General features: G+C 40.8%; 1 protein-coding gene across 1 annotated transcript in view; it reads right to left on the bottom strand.

Annotated features, from left to right (window-relative positions):
- Nucleotides 1-19,886, bottom strand: part of LOC125240221 (tau-tubulin kinase homolog Asator) — a gene marked incomplete at its 3' end in the record, with an annotated part of 105,764 nt that overhangs the window by 1,686 nt on the left and 84,192 nt on the right. The window contains exons 16-27 of the mRNA XM_048148045.1: nt 19,633-19,731; nt 18,434-18,502; nt 17,263-17,351; nt 11,967-12,068; nt 11,352-11,474; nt 9,319-9,478; nt 2,823-2,986; nt 2,074-2,209; nt 1,380-1,429; nt 1,078-1,121; nt 515-589; nt 19-82 (exon numbers count right to left, since the gene is read on the bottom strand). Of these exons, the coding sequence (XP_048004002.1) occupies nt 19-82; nt 515-589; nt 1,078-1,121; nt 1,380-1,429; nt 2,074-2,209; nt 2,823-2,986; nt 9,319-9,478; nt 11,352-11,474; nt 11,967-12,068; nt 17,263-17,351; nt 18,434-18,502; nt 19,633-19,731 (1,175 nt within the window). The remainder of the gene's footprint in view (nt 1-18; nt 83-514; nt 590-1,077; nt 1,122-1,379; nt 1,430-2,073; nt 2,210-2,822; nt 2,987-9,318; nt 9,479-11,351; nt 11,475-11,966; nt 12,069-17,262; nt 17,352-18,433; nt 18,503-19,632; nt 19,732-19,886) is intronic.

Raw genomic sequence — 19,886 nt, 5'->3', positions numbered from 1 at the left:
CAATATAATAAAACTTACATCTCTCAAACTCTGAGATCCATCGCCACCGGCGCTTGATACTTCTCGTTTCACTATTGGAGTTCTGTAATCATTAATCAAATAAGTTATGTTTAAATTTTAGGGAAGTGGGTTGTAAAAAGAGACATTAAGTAGTCTATATCACTCTCTCCATCCCTTCAACTAGCTCCACTTAAAAAATCACGGCGATTCGTCGCTCCTTTTTGTCGTGAAAAACGGACAAACAAACAGACACACACTTTTTCATTTATAATGTAATATATAGTATGGATAATAGTCGTCTATGGAAGACTGTGGGGATTTTTGTTTGATATCCACCAATCATGTTCTTTGTTCCACAAAGCATATCGCTAGTGGGAACGGGATCGACTAAGGTGTTAGGTGGATATCAGACGCATCCATAGCAACGTAGCGTAGCACATCTCTGGTGGAGAGGTACCCTTAAAAGGTTAAATGTAGTAAGTTTAATATTATATCCACAATTGACTTGACATACCTATCAGGTATAGTGTCTAGTCTGGTCCTCTCTACAGCCGAGCTTTGGCTCTTGTCTCCGCTCCGAGTTAGCGACCTGTAGCCACATAAACAACACTGTTAATAACCACAATACAAAATTAAAATTTTGGAAAAATCTCCAATATAGTGGACCGATTTCCACCAACACGCTATGAACACTCCCGAGTAATTCAGTTCTCAAACAAATCAAACTAAATCTAAATCGGTTCATCCGTTCAGGAGCTTTACAGACAGACAGACAAAATTATAACACCCCGTCATTTTAGCGTCGTATCTTTGTACGAATAACCCGTAAGAGGGTCTTTGAGCAAGACGTCTATTGTCTTTACTCTTTATCTTCGAACATCTAGTCCCGTCATCCGCCACAGAGAATATGGACTTTAATTAAATTTACTACCTTTATTTTTAATATTTTTTTAATTAAAAAATATTAAAAATAAAGGTAGTAAATTTTTTACATCGTCATTTCAGTGTTAATTGAGAAAGGTAGATTTTAAGCTGTTGTCGTGTATAACAGACACTGGCGATAGTTTCAGTCCTTACCGTTTGTCTCTATGGTCCGTGGCGTCATAGTAAACTGAAGCGTCCTCGTGGTTACGGATCGGTTCGCCGCCGCTCACCACTGAATGGTACACTTTAAGCTGCTGTCGTGTATAGCAGACACTGGCGATAATGTTAGTTCTCACCGTTTGTGTGTATGATCCGGTTCTCCATGGTTTGTCGCTATCGCTACTCACCACTGAATGGTACATTAACTGCCTGTCATGTATAGCAGACACTGGCGATAGTTTTAGTCCTTACCGTTTGTCTCTATGGTCCGTGGCGTCATAGTAAACTGAAGCGTCCTCGTGGTTACGGATCGGTTCACCGCCGCTCACCACTGAATGGATTTTCACTGCAACAATATTAACAGAGTGTATTTTTATAGCGAGTCAGTGAGGGAAGCTAACGGATTCCGTGGTAAGCGAAAACGGTCTTAGAAGACCGAGTCAATTTTCAAATTAATCAAAATTGGCGTTCTTACAGGTAGATGTCGCTTAAGCCATCCTTAGTCCGTTTTCACATTATCCGAAATCGGATGTCGGAAGGATTTCAGTGGAAAAAGTCCAAGATGGCGCCTGTAATGTATGGGATATCGGTCTTACACCCGATATCCGATCGGATAATGTGAAAACGCACTAGGACGTTTAAGAATTGAGGGAAAGGCATGGATAAATTCGCACACTTCCAGCAGCCCTCCGTGGCTTAGTTGGTGAGAGCGATGGTTCCGGCAAAGCCGCAGGTTCGAGTCCCGCCACAGGTGTTAATAAAAGCGTTTACAAATTTCGGAAAAAACATACATGGTTTGGAGATATTGATTTTTTTTTATGCAATTTCATGGCGCCACCTTCCGCGCCATGCGCCACGTGCGCCATGTTCCCGGTTGCCATGGCAACGGACTATAGGCTCTGAGCCTACCTGAGTGCCGACTGGACACGGTGGCGCCCTCTGTCCCAGGTTGCCATGGCGACGGTGTCTGGTTGCTATGATGACTGTTACCTGAGTGTCCCGGGGAGGCGGAGTCGGGCGGGCGCACTCGTATCTCGAGCCGACTGGAGACGGTGGCGCCCTCTGGTGGGTCCTGTTTCTCTGGTCGCCGCGGCGGCGCCGTGGTGGTTGACGAACTTGATAGGCTCTGCAAATATAAAAAAATAGGATAGCAAATAAAAATCATGTTTTTTTTTTTGAAGAAATAGCTCTTAGCGATAAGGCCACCTGTTGTTTAGCTTTAAGATAAGATAAGATAAGATGTTTATTTGTAAAAGTCATGTACATAGGATCTTAAAATTTTACAAATAGCTTCCATGACACCCTGTCAGGGCACACAAATTACTTATATCTAGCTTAATACTAAGTTTCAGGCCATGTAGTTAGTTAATAATTTGGATAGGTGAAATTATGATTTGTGTTGCTTCTTTATTTTGTATTGTTATATTTTATCGAGGTGTACAATAAATAGTAATTGTATTGTACTTAAAGAAAGCAGTTTTAGAATAAAAACCCTTTGGTCCACATTTCTCAGTTTCAAAGCATGATTCAATGGTCGTGGTCTCAGATAACTATGGCCTATTTCACAGTAATGACAATTGTCTTCCTACAGTGACACAGGTGACACTTGGCCGTTCATTGCCTGTTCAGCAAAGAAATTTTGATGATTGAAGGAATTTTGTGTCAACTTGTCAAGTGCCTCATGACATCCACCCTGTGTGTGTGTGTGTGTGTGTGTGTGTGTGTGTGTGTATACTCACGGGCGCGCTGTTGGCCCGCTGCAGCGGTGTGGGTGACGCGGGCCCCTCGTGCCTGCTGGCGACTCCTCGCATCACATCCACCCGGTACCGGAGCGAGCCGCCGCTGCCGCCGTCGAAGGACGCTTGTTGCAGTAATGGCGGCCGCAGCTTGCGCACGTGAGAGCCTGGAGGGGAACTCTTCGTCAGTCATGGGCGCCTGGTACTTTTGGATAATATTAGCAAAGAGGATCGACTATTATAGAGAGTTACTGTTAAAGTAAAATGTATAATCACAGTGACTGCCATCTCTCGACACAGGCTTTTGAACCTCAGTTTTGACAATTTAGTATATATTCTTAGCTTGATATGTGTTAAAAGTCAAATATTAATATTAGCGCACTCTAGCCGAGCGTTCCCCAAAGGTGTATCGCCATCTAGGTCACCGTACCTTTCTCTGTATGGTTCTGAGGTACGTTTTTTCTTAGACTTTACCTGTCTATACGGAGTTACATATGTCTTTGGTATTAGTGAACTTTTCAAGAGGAGGAAACTCTTTGTTAGTCATGGGCGCCTGGTACGTTTGGATAATATTTGTGACATTTTCAACTAAAATGTACAATCGCTATGGTCTCTATGGTCTATCTTGACAAATAATAATTATGCGAAAGCTCTCATAAATATTGGAACACTCACTCCAAGAGCGTTTCCACAACCACATTATCCATCGGCTTTAGGAAAGGATGTAAAAATATTAAAAATGGCGCTTTTTAGTCAGAAATGTGAAAACGCACTTAGTTATGGGTGTAAACAATTCAAACATGAGGACTTTTTATTCCTAGAAGTAAAATTCGCGGTCACCTACCGTAGTGTGTATGGTAAGGTGTATACTCACCTATAGTGGACAGGGTAAGGTGTATATTACAGAGGGTAGGGTAAGGTGTATACTCAGCTATAGCGAGTAGGGTAAAGTGTATACTTACCTATAGCGGGTAGGGTAAGGTGTATATTACAGAGGGTAGGGTAAGGTGTATACTCAGCTATAGCGAGTAGGGTAAAGTGTATACTTACCTATAGCCTTACCTTAATTATAGTGGGTAGGGTAATGTATATATTACAGAGGGTAGGGTAAGGTGTATACTCAGCTATAGTGAGTAGGGTAAAGTGTAAACTTACCTAAAGCGGGTAGGGAAAGGTGTATATTACAGAGGGTAGGGTAAGGTGTATACTCAGATATAGTAAATAGGGTAAAGTGTATACTTATACCTATAGCGGGTAGAGTAAGGTATATACTGAGTTTTGAATGATTCACGGTTATTTTCATTAGACTTATATTGCATATCGTATCGGAAGCTCGACAAAAGTCAGAGGTAATCACGGTCTATATAAGTGTAAGGTGTATAGTTCAGTTTAGAGATGGGCTGAATATTCGGTAAATATTCGGTATTCGGCAAGTTTTTCAATATTTGTATTCAGCCGGTTACATTGACGAATATTTATCGAATAAACAAAATAAATAAATAGCGTAAGTTGTTTCATTTTTCATCGGATAATATATCCTATTTCAGCATTCTGAGGAACCATCAAACGGAGTTAAAAATGCGTTAAAGTATAGTTTAAGTAGTTTAAGAAACAAAAACCAAAATTTTCATACACACTAAATTATAGGAACATTAACCCATTAACGGCTAGCGGTGCCATACGGCATCGCTTTTCCTGTGCTTAGTATTTCGCTGTCTTAGGTTACAATTATTGAAAAACTAAACAGATTTTTGATGAATTAGATACCTAAGGGTACCAGTTATCACTATAACCACATATATTGTAGCAATTTGAAAGATATTTGCTCTGCAAGTGTATAGAAATAATACCTCCTTCTACAACCCGATTATACGAATGTGCCGTCAGTACAACGACCTAGTATCAAAACATAGTCATATTGATATTTTCAACTCTAAGCTTGTAGTATTCCGGAAACAAGTTATGGAAATTCTCAGCCAAAAATCGCCATCACCATTATGTTAAGTTTGGTTTCTATTTTATTTTATTATATGTGTCTCATTTGTTCTCTAATGTTTTTTTTTTATTTTTATTATTTATTAATTTATTGTGTTTTATTGTGTAATTCAGTGTAGCTATAGTATAAGCTGTAAATAGTTATAGTTTTCGTTCCTTACATGTGTTTATTTCATGCTGCGCATACATGTTTTGGGTGGCATTCTAACTTAAAACCTATGTGTATACTATTTTATATCATGTTGTAAATGTCAGCTGTTTTGTGTGCCTAATAAATAAAATAAAAATAAAAAATAAATTTGGATTATATCTACTAATTTCGAGTACCCAAAAATATAGTATCTAAAAATGGGCAAATTCTTCATGTTCGGTCTGAGGAAAATGGTCAAAAATGGTTTTATTTCTAGTAAAGTATAAATTAAATGCATTTTATTATATTTTGGTATATATTATTGATCCGATGGTACTCAAAAACTATTAAATTTTAATTTCACTTTCCGTGTATAGCACGGCAAAATTTGCCGATGCCGTACGGCATCAGTAGCCGAATATGTTGTCTTTTCAAATGATATAATATTACATGTACTATGTTTTAATTCCTCTTATGTTTTAGCGTTTTGATTACAGTTTTAGACTATTATTGTCCTATTTCAACATATCTAGTGAAATTGCTTCAAGAAAAGTAAGGTTTTGAGTTATAACATCTATGTTGGTCCTCTTGCCCATACAGTATATCAAGGTTCAACCCACTTGGTTATAAATTAATTTCTAACAACACTGGTTGAGATTAAGATAGGATGATGGCGTGGTAGGATGATGCTTTTTACAGCTAAGAAATCTCAATACCGGTATCAATTTAATTAAAAGCTTCATCTAAATATATAAAAGAAGAAGCTGACTGACTGACTGACTGACTGACTGACTGACTGACTGACTGACTGACTGACTGACTGACATATCAACGCACAGCCGAAACCGCTGGTTCTAGAGATTTCAAATTTGGCACGTAGGTTCCTTATATAGTGTAGAGGAGCACTAAGAAAGGATTTTTCAAAATTCACCTCCTAAGGGGGTCAAATGGGGGTTCAAAGTTTGTATGGGGAAACAAGATTAGTTTGACTATTTTATTCGAAACTTCACAGAAAGATTCCTTAAGACATATGACTGAATACGTGTTTCAGGTTTTTTGAAAATTTAACCCCTAAAAGGGTGAAAAGGGGGTGATAAAGTCACAAAATCAATATGGGTATCGTTTTTATGGTTTATCGGGTCGCTGATCACGATAAATACAACGTTTTTAAAATCTAACGAGGCGGAAGTGAAATACCTTCTCCCCTGTTGTGGTGCAATGGGGTTTAAATATCAAAAAAATATATAAAAGGAAGATATTGACTGACTGACTGACATATCAACACACAGCCGAAACCGCTGGTCCTAGAGATTTCAAATTTGGCACGTAGGTTCCTTATATGGTGTAGAGGAGGACTAAGAAAGGATTTTCCAAAATTCACCTCCTAAGGGGGTCAAATGGGGGTTCAAAGTTTGTATGGGGAAACAAGATTAGTTTGACTATTTTATTCGAAACTTCACAGGAAGATTTCTTAAAACATATGACTGAATAGGTGTTTCAGGTTTTTTGAAAATTTAACCCCTAAAAGGGTGAAAAGGGGGCGATAAAGTCAAAAAATCAATATGGGTATCGTTTTTATGGTTTATCGGGTCGCTGATCACGATAAATACAACGTTTTTAAAATCTAACGAGGCGGAAGTGAAATACCTTCTCCCCTGTTGTGGTGCAATGGGGTTTAAATATATAAAAGAAGATATTGACTGACTGATTGATATATCAACACACAGCCGAAACCGCTGGTCCTAGAGATTTCAAATTTGGCACATAGGCGTAGAGGAGCACTAAGAAAGGATTTTTCAAAATTCTCCTCTTAAAAGGGTGAAATGGGGGTTCAAAGTTTGTATGGGGAAACAAGATTAGTTTGACTATTTTATTCGAAACTTCACAGGAGGATTCCTAAAGACATATTATGACTAAATACATGTTTGAGGTTTTTTGAAAATTTGACCCCTAAAGGGGCGCAAGGGGGGTAAAGTCAAAAACACAATATGGGTATCGTTTTTATGGTTTATCGGGTCGCTGATCACGATAAATACAACGATTTTAAAATCTAATGAGGTGGAAAATAAATTTTCTCCCCTGTTGTGCAATGGGGTTAAAATATCCAAAATAGCCATAAGTATAGCTTTAGTTTTTATCTTTACTTCTGGTTCAAGAGATTTCAAATTGACACGGAAGTTCCTTAGAGGAGCACTAAGAAAGGATTTTTCAAAGTTCACCTCCTAGCATGATAATTTGACAGGGGCAAGGACAGGGACAGGGACAGGGACAGGGACGGGATAGGGTTAGGGATAGTAGGGATAGGGATAGGGATTGGGATTGGGATAGGGATAGGGATTGGGGTTGGGATTGGGATTGGGATTGGGATTGGGATTGGGATAGGGATAGGGATAGGGATAGGGATAGGGATAGCGATAGCGATAGCGATAGCGATAGCGATAGCGATAGCGATAGCGATAGCGATAGCGATAGCGATTGCGATAGCGATAGCGATAGCGATAGCGATAGCGATAGCGATAGCGATAGCGATAGCGATAGCGATAGCGATAGCGATAGCGATAGCGATAGCGATAGCGATAGCGATAGCGATAGCGATAGGGATAGGGATAGGGATAGGGATAGGGATAGGGATAGGGATAGGGATAGGGATAGGGATAAAAATAGGGGACGGGGACGGGGATACGGCCCCTATCCCTAACCCCGTCCCCTATTTTTATCCCAGGGGCGGGGACAGAGACGGGACGGGAACGGGGACGGGGACAAAGATAGAGATAGGGACGGGGACAAAGATAGAGATAGGGACGGGGATAAGAATAGGGATTGGGGTCGGAATAATCGGTCGGCAATCGATATCTAGGCAGTGTAAAATACAGGTGGCTCAGTGGGAAGGTATTGGTAAGTAGGCATCGGCGAGTATCCTGCATCCGTAATAACTATTACATTCAATGTGCTGTAAGAAGATCGTTGTTTGCTTGCTTTTTATATGTTTACGTTTGCAATAAGTATAAGCAAAATGAAAAAAATTGTAAGCGATAATGCAAGGAAGTACTTTTTACCCTACCGACCATAGCGTCAAGATACTGGCTATGTGGGTTGTATGAAGTTTCCCCAGTATAAATATTTATATAGGTAAAATACATACATATTCGTACCTACTACCTACGCTGTGGTCGCTGTACAACAATTCTACAATCATTGCAAGAATTTCTTTAAAAACAATAGGTTAAGGTACAGTCAGCCAAAACCGGACCGTACAGCAAATAGATCAGTTACTATGACCCTCCAGTTGAGAATTGCCCCGCTTTACCTTAATCGAAATAATCGCGGACAGATGTACCTACAAAGAAACCTACGGATCCAAATGAAAATCTTATTTTTTGTAAACGTTTCAATAGGAATACTTTTATTACGCGGGCGAAGCCGCGGGTTAAAGCTAGTATAATATAACCTTACACCGGAGCTTCATATACCTCGTTTTTAGCCATTATAGAACAATTAGGATGTCAATGCTACATTGTGATGAAGATTTTGGTCACAGTGGTTACTAATAATATACAGATATATTCAGACTGTTTCACAAACAGTTTACAACAAAATTAGTGAGATCAATATAAAGCAGTTGGCTATGTCTGGAATCTACCTAAACAATCAGTCATTTTCTGGTACCATGCGCTGAGGGTGTACCTCCTAGATGGGTCTTATAATAGTGTAAAAAACAATCCAGATAACGTAGTTGCCAGTACGATTTAGGCCTTTATCCTTAATGTACGTAAAACTTACAAGTTACATAAATATTTAAAAAATAACAACTTGTAATTGTTGACACGGTACAAGGCTAGAGGTGCCATACGGCATCAGTATTTTTCTCCAAAACTATTGGTCCGATTTAAATTTTAACTTTCGGTCTCTGATCCTGGAAAGAAATATAGTAATATATTTAAAAATTATCAAAATCGGCGACATGAAAAAAAATCAGCCGTTAATGGGTTAAGAGCGTTAGTACCCATTACCGATCATTCAAAAGTTTTTAACTCTAAGCCAGGATTTAAAATATGGCGGAACCGAATGTTAGGTTCGGTAACAGGTGAACCGAATGCTCGGCCGAATATTTGTATTCGGCAAAGTCGGTATTCGGCCGATCTCTAGTTGAGTTATAGCGGGTAGGGTAGGGTGAGGTGTATAGTAGAGTTATAGCGGGTAGGGTAGGGTGCGGTGTATAGTAGAGTTATAGCGGGTAGGGTAGGGTGCGGTGTACAGTAGAGTTATAGCGGGTAGGGTAGGGTGTGAGGTGTATAGTTGAGTTATAGCGGGTAGGGTAGGGTAAGGTGTATAGTTGAGTTATAGCGGGTAGGGCAGGGTGCGGTGTATAGTTACCTATGGCAGGTAGAGTCCAGCTGCGCGGCAGGGCGGGCCGTAGTTTAGGGAAGGCTTCTATGCCGGGGATGTGCAGGCAGCGCGGCGCCCGCGGGGGCGCGGGGGCGGGGGCGGGCGGGGCGGGGCGCTCCGACGGCGGCGGGATGGGCACCGGCGCCGGCTGGAAACAAACACGACAATTATATTTGTATTATGGCCGCTGTAAACGTGGGGCCAATGGTTGGTCCAACTAGGGTTACAAATAGAAAAAAAAACAAATGTTTTTTTCAGAATTATGAAAAAATAACATGAAAAAAAAACCGAGCAAAATGTTTTTTTTTTTCTACATATGTTTTTTTTTTCAAATGAACAAATAATTCAACAATAACGGTTCTTCGTGAGTTGTAACGTGTTTCAATAACAATAAACGTTTATTGGGGAATCTCCGATACGGCGTGCAGCGTGGAGAGGCGGTGGTGTTGCCAACAGTAAATACTGATAACTACCAACTACAGATTTCGTAAATGTTTAAAATGTTACTTTTATAACACCAGAAATTAAAGTTATTAGATTAAATTGGTTTAAAAATTAACATTAAATTTAAAAACCATATAAAAGTATTACTGCTTTGCAAAATTTCATATTTCGTACTTTATGGTTTTTTTCATATTTTTTTTTTCAAGCCAGAAAAAACACCGTTTTTTTGCAACCCTAGGTCCAACCCTTAGTGGAGCCCCTTGGCCAAGCGTGTAGAGGGCTACTTGGCCGTAAATTGGTAGTTGGCGCTAGCGCTGGCCGGCCAACCGACTAGCGTCGGTTTTTTGTCCACACATCAAAGGATCTTGGCACACATGGCCAACTGCGTCCACACGTTGGCGCCTCATTCAGTTTGTCGTCAGCCGTCAGAAAAGACAGTAGTGAAAGATTCACGAAAATAATAAGTTTATCTATGCCAATTAAATAATAGTGTTGATTTTAGGAAATAAAATAACCTTGTAAATGATTAATGTATTGCCTAAAAAAAATAAATGTGCTTATCAGAATACTCAAAAAATTGTTAATATTTTAAATAATTTAATTTTACTACGGGGTTATTATTTTTTAATTAAATTTTGTTGACAACGTAAATGACATAGAATTACCTAGCCTTTTCCATTCCACGTCCATCTTTCATGAAGAGCCAATGCCAAGTGATTGGTTCACCAATGCGTAAAAACGACTCTTATGCCAAGGGACTGTCCCAAGGGTTGGACCAACCATTCGCCCCATGTGTACAGGGGCCATTAGACCAACAAACCATACAGCTGCGAGCATTGTTGACACTGTGGCGTGTATAATATACCTGCAGCGTGGGGGGCGGGTCTGTGTGTGTTAGATCAACAAACCATACGGCTGCTAGCATTGTTGACACTGTGGCGTGTATAATATACCTGCAGCATGGGGGGCGGGTCTCTGTGTGTGTTAGATCAACAAACCATATAGCTGCGAGCATTGTTGACACTGTGGCGTGTATAATATACCTGCAGCGTGGGGGGCGGGTCTCTGTGTGTGTTAGATCAACAAACCATACAGCTGCGAGCATTGTTGACACTGTGGCGTGTATAATATACCTGCAGCGTGGGGGGCGGGTCTCTGTGTGTGTTAGATCAACAAACCATATAGCTGCGAGCATTGTTGACACTGTGGCGTGTATAATATACCTGCAGCGTGGGGGGCGGGTCTCTGTGTGTGTTAGATCAACAAACCATACAGCTGCGAGCACTGTTGACACTGTGGCGTGTATAATATACCTGCAGCGTGGAGGGCGGGTCTCTGTGTGTGTTAGATCAACAAACCATACAGCTGCGAGCATTGTTGACACTGTGGCGTGTATAATATACCTGCAGCGTGGGGGGCGGGTCTGTGTGTGTTAGATTAACAAACCATACAACTGCGAGCATTGTTACACTGTGGCGTGTATAATATACCTGCAGCGTGGGGGCGGGTCTCTGTGTGTTAGATTAACAAACCATACAGCTGCGAGCATTGTTGACACTGTGGCGTGTATAATATACCTGCAGCGTGGGGGGCGGGTCTCTGTCTCGGTTAGTATTGGCTCGCTGTGTGCGGGGAGCGTTGGCTGAGCTGGACACGGCGCTGCTGCGAGCGTTGCTGGCGCCGGTTCGATGCTCGGGTGACTGTTGGAAAATATACAGGGTGAAAGTATAAATGGTTATTAAAAGCTACCTTAAGGCGTTTCATTAAAGAAATGAATAGAAAAAATTGCTCAAAAAAAGTTTTTTATTTTTAGTTTTTCTAAAATGTGATTTATTTTTTTTACACTCATAATCATGAGCTCTTTTGACCCTAATTTGGCAAAAGATTTTTTTTTCTACTGAGTTACGATTTCTCATACAACTTGTAAGACGTAACTCGGTGGAAAGTAAAAATGTATAAAATTTTGCCTCAAAAAGTATGAAAATATCCAAAAATATAAAAGTGAACTCGACAAAAAAATAAAATGTAACTTTAACTAAAAACTAGGTTTAAGTTTTAGGTTTTTTATATAATCCCAATGGTTGACTGGTAGAGAATGCCTTTTGGCATTAAGTCCGCCATTTGTACATGTTCCTTTGGTTGTGCAATAAAGTTTAAATAAATAAATAATCAACCATAGAGAATGCTCTCACCTGCAACTGTTCCTGTTTCCACTCGTTGTCTGTGGTTTCTTCCGAGTCGTCGAACTGAGATTTCCATAGAGACACTAGCGTCAGGGCGCCTCCCTTCGTAACCTAGAATAAAAATGACGTTATATTACACATGTGGAAGGTTGTTTGCGTTTTGGTCGTCAAAAATCTAATCCGCGTCGATAGATTTGGGGAAATTCTAACCCTTAGTCCGTTTTCACATTATCCGATCCGATATCGGATGTCGGAAGGATTTCAATGGAAAAAATCCAAGATGGCGCTTTTAATGTATGGGCTACCGGTCCGACATCCGATATCGGATCGGATAGTGTGAAAACGGACTTAGACCGGTACGCACTTTTCTTGACGGTTTTGGTAAATTTCTGTTAAGGAAATATTTAAAATGGGAATGTAAGGCCCACTTGCGCCAACCACTTAACTCAGGGTTTTGCTGTCATCTGTCAAATTACATATTAAATGGTGGGTTAACCCTCCATTTTCGTTGGCGCAAGTGGCACTTAAATTATAATAAATAAATAAATATTATATGACATTCTTACACAGATTGACTGAGGCCCACGGTAAGCTCAAGAAAGCTTGTGTTGCAGGTACTCAAACAATGATATATACACCGTGTTTCACTTAACACTAAAAACCTGAAAACCGTTTTTTCAGAATCGAGAGTAAAATCGATTGAGCTATATCTTGATGGGGGTAATATTTTTTGTTTTAATTTGTATTATTAGTTATTTTTTACGTGCCCATTCTACGAATTCGTAATACAATATTGTGCATATCACATTGCTAGAGGTTGTATACCTTTTTCAGCATTTAGAGGTATTATATTAATACTGGCTGGTTACTTGGACGAATATTTTTTCCGCTACGAGTTTGACGTTGTTTGTCAGTTTTATTTTAATGTCATAAGTAATAACAAATTGAACTCGTACCTAATTACAACCCTGTCATTTCGAATGTTAGGTTTAAATTTGCTTACTGCGATTACCTGTCCAATTTGAAGTTTACTGTGACAAAGCTTTAAAGTGCTTTACAGTGACATAGCTGTCTATTGGTAAACCTTATGTCGTTGCAGTAACGTACACAAATAAATAGTTTAAAGGTTTATGATGGAAGCTAGCAATTATTTTATTGAGTGTAGAGTTAAAAGTCGAGTAGAGCTGTACAGAAAATGAAAAATTCAATTTAAAAAATCAATAATCATCAGATTAAAAGATAAACACTCTAGATACGTTTAAAAAAATAAAAATCAGTTGGGGTGTCCGAGGTTTTGAGTGATACCGGAAACACGGTGTATAATATACTATTGGAGAGAAGCCTTACTAGATGGCGCTGATATGTCAAAGACCAGCTATGGGCATGGTTATTTCGAGCTGAACCAATAGATGGCGCTTAGCTACCTTCCGATTCGCTGCAACTTCGGCTCTTAAGAACTTCACGCGAATGATGGAGGCCATATTGCTTTCCCCGGGCGGACGACACTTTTGGCTCGACACTGGTGCGGTGTGGTTGTTCCGAAATTCGTCACTATTTTGTTCGCGCTTTTATTTGTTGAATTTGATTTAAAGCATCGATTTTTGTACTTTTGTCAATAAATTTAAACTACTTTCGTAATTTATGTGTTTTTTTCTGATCTCCTTGCTAAAATCAGAAAGCGGGATATTAAGAACTAACGCCTAGCCTTAAAGTAATATTGCATAAGCCGTCTTGATTACAATTTTAAATTTTCGAATAACAGCTGTAGTGTTACTTAGGTACTTCTTATTTTTTTACAATGAGTGGTAGGCGATCACGTACGCGTAGTAGGAGTCGTCATCGAAGTAGAAGTCGTTATCGTAGTGAAAGTCGGTACCGCGATGACCGTAGATGTAAAAATGTTGATTTTCAAAAAAAAATGCGAAAACTGTGTAAACGTTTGAATGCATTAGAAAGGCAACCACCCTTGCCGCAATCAGTGTCGCTGCCAGCCCTAGGTCACCGGGACGTCGGGCGCACGCCGTCGGGTACGCCACTGCATAGACGCAGCCAGTCTATGGCGCGCGCGCCTGACCACGTGGCGGACAGCGCCAATGCACGGGCGCAGTCTGCGAGCAGCGCAGTGGTCTCGGAACAAGCTACAACTGAAGCATTGGTGAACGCGATACTTTCTATCAATAACGCGGTGAGATCTAACCATTCTTATTATATCTCGAACTTTGACCCTAGCATACACGACATAGAAAGCTGGTGCGAGGAGGTAGATCGAGCTAAGGTAACAAACAACTGGTCTGACAATGAATGTTTATCTCGTATCGGCAATTGTCTAAAAGGGGACGCTCGGGTTTGGCTGAACGAATGGGTTACAAACGACCGCAGCTGGAGCAATTTTAAAAGGGAATTTAAACCTTTATGTCCTAAAAAGCCTAACGCGGCCAATATTCTCTTTGAAGTAATGAAAACCGATTCCGACCAGTATGATACATATGCTGACTATGCACGGCGTTCGTTGCTCCGCCTGCGGGTTGTAGTTGGATTAAGCGACGAATTAACTGCTGCTATTGTGATTCGTGGTATAACCGATCCCCAAATTCGAGCGGCCGCTACAAATGCCAAACTCCTGTCAAGTGATTTGGTTGAATTTTTATCAATTTACGTCAAGTCAAGTACAACCAAATCTGGTACTTCCTCATTACGAGGTAGTCGCAACGATACTAAAGGGGTGCAACACAACGACGTTATTCGCAAGCGTCGGTTTGAGGGTGGCAACTGTTTTTCGTGTGGTTTACCGGGTCATGTACAAGCTTCATGCAACAAAAAGTCGAAAATTGAGAACGTTAACACTACGAATTCTACTCAACCTGATGATATACCTGGCACCTCAGGAGCAGCAAAAGCCATAGTGTGTTCATTTTGCAAGAAGCTTGGACATAAGGTGGAAACCTGTTATGCCAAAATGAAAACAGAGTCCCGCAACCAGACAAACGTAAATTGAGCTCTTTCGTGGGCATAAGATTACTCTCTCTAAATCACTCATTGAATCTGGTAAGATCCTGGTTGATTGATGATTTTCTGTTTGATAGATGACGTGTTGATTATTCGATGAGTCCATTGACGAAGGGATTACTACCTACTTAACGAGAATTTCTTTCAATTCTGACACATCTGGGTTTTCTAGTAACCTCAAAAAATGCTCATTTTGTCAATAAAAGTAAAATATCCGTCTAGCAAAAATGTATCATGGCCCGAATCTTATATAACATTCCGGGAGGTCATGGGTCACCTACTGAGTCTCCTTCGCGTCTTTCATGACGAACATAACCAATACTGATGGTTACGACAAAACGTGACCTAGTTTTAAAACACTTTTGGATTTCGAAGTTTCGTTCCTTTGTTCGAGAGCACGTGTCATATTGCTTGAAATGCTTTTCTCAAAACAAAAAAGTTGCTACCACGTGCTCCCATCAGCCTTAAAATTTGGTATGAATAACCCTCTGTTCTGTTCCTTTGAAACCATTCGTGCCTAACCTAACCTAAACGAAATGGTCCACGTTATTATTGTGGACAGTTTTTCGAAGTTTTCCCTCTTTTATCCCCTAAAGCGCCTGGATGCTGCTGAGATAAAGCTACATTTCACAAACCCCGTGTCACTTAAATTGCCACTCCTAAGCTTATTGTTGTGGATCGTGGCCGCATGTTCCAAAGTACAGTTATCACTAACCGGGTTTCTCAGTTGATGAATCAAATTCATTTGACCGAATGGTCAGGTCAAACGATATTGTCAAGCTATCAAAATAGGGAAAGTCTAAGAGAGATGGCGAGACAGCGAGTCCTCGGTTGATAAAAATAGTGCGTGCCTTTCATATTCGATGTCATCGAGCTCCATGGCCTTTGTTATTAAAAAGGCTCAATCCACAGGAAGGATATCTGTAGTCAAGGCTCTGCCTCATGGGCGCGTGACACGTGGAGCTGCGAGTACTTGCAGGCTCCTACGGGAAGACCACTCAAGCTGCGGCCGAGTTTATGGTTCCTTGGAAAGGCGAGTGGACTCCGGACACATGTGCTGCCGTTTTCTTGGGTGAGCAACTCTCCTATATTGTTGATAAGTGAGCAGACCTCACTTTGCAAGCAGACCTTGCATACTTGTAACTTTATGTAGTGAGCAGACCTCACTTTGCAAGCAGACCTTGCATACTTGTAACTTTATGTAGTGAGCAGACCTCACTTTGCAAGCAGACCTTGCATACTTGTTACTTTATGTAGTGAGCAGGCCTCACTTTGCAAGCAGACCTTGCATACTTGTAACTTTATGTAGTGAGCAGACCTCACTTTGCAAGCAGACCTTGCATACTTGTAACTTTATGAAGTGAGCAGACCTCACTTTGCAAGCAGACCTTGCATACTTGTTACTTTATGTAGTGAGCAGACCTCACTTTGCAAGCAGACCTTGCATACTTGTTACTTTATGTAGTGAGCAGACCTCACTTTGCAAGCAGACCTTGCATACTTGTAACTTTATGAAGTGAGCAGACCTCGCTTTGTAGGCAAAACCTCTCATTTTTGTCCTTTGATTGTTTTGTGGTCTGACCCCCACTAATTTGTAAGCAGACGATGCATATCCCGTTTAATTATCATGAGCATCCCATTGTGTTTATTTTGACATGTTTGTTGTTTCTGTTACGCAGATGCAGACAATCTTGAACCGGAGCCTGTCGCCGCGGGCCCGATGACTTCCAGGTCTACGACGCTGGGTGATGGACTCGCTGCACCCATGACGACCGAAGAGTACCTACACTTCCGGTTCCGCTACGTCAACATCTACCATGAGAGATTAAGGAAAAGAGACCGAGACGTTCTCTAGTCAGGAAAGGCCGTATTGGAGAGAAGCCTTACTAGATGGCGCTGATATGTCAAAGACCAGCTATGGGCATGGTTATTTCGAGCTGAACCAATAGATGGCGCTTAGCTACCTTCCGATTCGCTGCAACTTCGGCTCTTAAGAACTTCACGCGAATGATGGAGGCCATATTGCTTTCCCCGGGCGGACGACACTTTTGGCTCGACACTGGTGCGGTGTGGTTGTTCCGAAATTCGTCACTATTTTGTTCGCGCTTTTATTTCTGTTGAATTTGATTTAAAGCATCGATTTTTGTACTTTTGTCAATAAATTTAAACTACTTTCGTAATTTATGTGTTTTTTTCTGATCTCCTTGCTAAAAATACAAATACTTATATACATACATAGACTTATAGATGATAGACAGATAATAGATAATGTTGATGATAAGTGAGTATTGTAGAGTACCTGTTGTAGCGCGGAGACGTTTTCATCGTCCATGACGGCGAACTGCGTGTAGCTCTGGTCGGCGCGCGCCCGCGCCGTGCGCCGCGTGCCTGCCGCAACAAACAAACATTACAAGAAATTATTATTTATTTATTTATTCAATTAATATACATGTGGATACAAGAACATTATTTTTCATCACACCCGCACTTTAAATGTGCTATTGCGCGCAGGCGGAGCGTGAGTTATAGAAAAATCGTTCTCCCAAGGGAATAATTAAATTTCTTGTACCGTACTTAACTTTTTTACATCTATTTACATATCTTTTACATTGCGAGTGTGATGAAAAACATTGTGTGTAACTCGGGGAGTATGAATATTACTAACTCGAGTCTTTAAATCGCTCCGGCAAGCCGTCGCGATTTAACTTACTCTCGTTAGTAATATTCAACTTCCTCCCCTTGTTGCACAATGTACTATTAAATATATTGCTCCACAAAACTATTTATATAGTTTGACTGTGGAGTCAGAGCTCGCTAATACAACAAAACAAAAATATTGTCTTCGGTTACCGCGATAGTTACGAAGCGCTGGTAGCCTAGCGGTAAGTACGTGCGACTTTCGTTCCGGAGGTCGCGGGTTCGAACCCCGGCTCGCACCAATGAGTCTTTCGGAATTTATGTGCGAAATGTCAATTGATATTTGCCAGTCGCTTTTCGGTAAAGGAAAACATCGTGAGTAAACCTGACTAATTCCAATAAGGTCTAGTTTACCCTTCGGGTTGAAAGGTCAGATGGCAGTCGCTTTCGAAAAAAACTAGTGCCTACGCCAAATCTTGGGATTAGTTGTCAAAGCGGACTCCAGGTTCCCATGAGCCGTGGTAAATGCCGTGATAACGCAAGGAAGATGATGGTTACCGCGATAGTTACTCATGAAATAAAACTATGGAAACGGATTAAATCGCGTATAATGAATTTACAATTCATCCCGACGTTTCGAACTCTTTACAGCGTTCGTGGTCAACACACACGTGGCCGTCACACACGTGTTCAGTAATTATTTTTATTTTTTTAATAACTCGGTAACCGTAAGAGTTAAGGCGCTAGTTCCTTAGAGAAAATCTAAAGAACCTTCCCTTAAAGTTAATGGAATTCAATAAAAACACGATGTATACATAATTGATTATAATTACCTCTCTTGAAATGCGTGTCCGAGTGAACACTGTCCACGTCGGCTAAGATCCTCGGACTCACTGCTTCCCCTGAAACATCAACAATACTTACAACCCGTTCATTTACCTTTTAAATTAAAATAACCTAACCACAAAATTACACTCTAAGAACAAATTAAATTACTTTCATAGAAAATATTTTAACTTGTTATTTTAAGTAGTAACAGAGGGCGCCACGAGCCTTCGGAAATGTCATATACTTAGAAATTTCGACCCTTGCTTTCGTGGACCGATAGCCGAGTGGTTCTGGCATTCGCCCGGTAAGCGGAGTACGCTGGTTCGATTCCAGCTCGGAGCACTGGAGGCTTTGGTCACTTTTTCTTTGTATATGACATTTATTTAATGTTCACAAAATTACAATTTTGAAAAAACTCCCGACCGCGACATAGTGGACCGATTTTTATGAAACATGGCTAAGAACACTCCCGACTACCTTAGCGTTCAGACAAAAAAATAACTATATCTAAATCGGTTCATCCGTTCGGGAGCTACGATGTCACAGACAGACAGACATACACGTCAAACTTATAACACCCCTTCGTTTTTGCGTCGGGGGTTAAAAATACTTTTCACCACACCAACGGGTAAAGGCTTACTTTGCTATTCAAAAACAGATAGTAAAATTGCATTTTATCCACAAGAGTGCAAAGTAATTTCATACAAATTTTAACTTGATGCCTTAAGGTAGCTGATAGAATTTACCTATAAATGATGATTTTGAATCATAGATATTGAATAAATCGATGGATTTGATTTAGTTTGATGTTTTATAGTCAGTATTTTGTTCGTGTTGGTGTAGTGAAAAATTTTGTGTTTCACTCGGTGGCAAAGTTTGTTTAACCTCCGTGCCTTGCAACCTTCGCAACGCTCAAGATTCCACTATTTGAACCACTCGCTACGCTCGCGGTTCAATATTGGAATCTTTCGCTCGCTCGGGTATCAATATTGGCACGTGCTGTTAAACAACTACTTTGCCCCCTTGTAAAACAAATAACTATTATTGTACTACTACAACGATAACAGCTAAACAAACAAGAACTTATTACGATATCGGATCTCGGAAGGATTTCAATGGAAACAAATCCAAGATGGCGGGTGTAATGTGTGGGATATCGTTCCGACACCCGATATCGGATCGGATGATGTGGGCGCGCACTTACCGGAGGCGGCGGTGGCGGTGGCGGGGTCGTGGTGCGCGAGCTCCTGCACGCAGCACGGCGGCGCCGTCACCACGCGCAGGCGCGCCAGCGTCGGCCCGCCTGCGCACACAAACTCATGAATATGCCACCTTCGACACCGAACCACTACACTAATACGAAAACACTGTCTGTACGTGTGAGTACAGGAGAAGTATACAGCGCGTAAACCTAATAAGGGCGATAAATGAAACCAGGCATATAATTCAATATTGTTA

This window comes from Leguminivora glycinivorella, chromosome 27 (assembly GCF_023078275.1).
Source record: "Leguminivora glycinivorella isolate SPB_JAAS2020 chromosome 27, LegGlyc_1.1, whole genome shotgun sequence".
NCBI lineage: Eukaryota > Metazoa > Arthropoda > Insecta > Lepidoptera > Tortricidae > Leguminivora > Leguminivora glycinivorella.
This window is presented reverse-complemented; position numbering and strand designations above follow the sequence as displayed.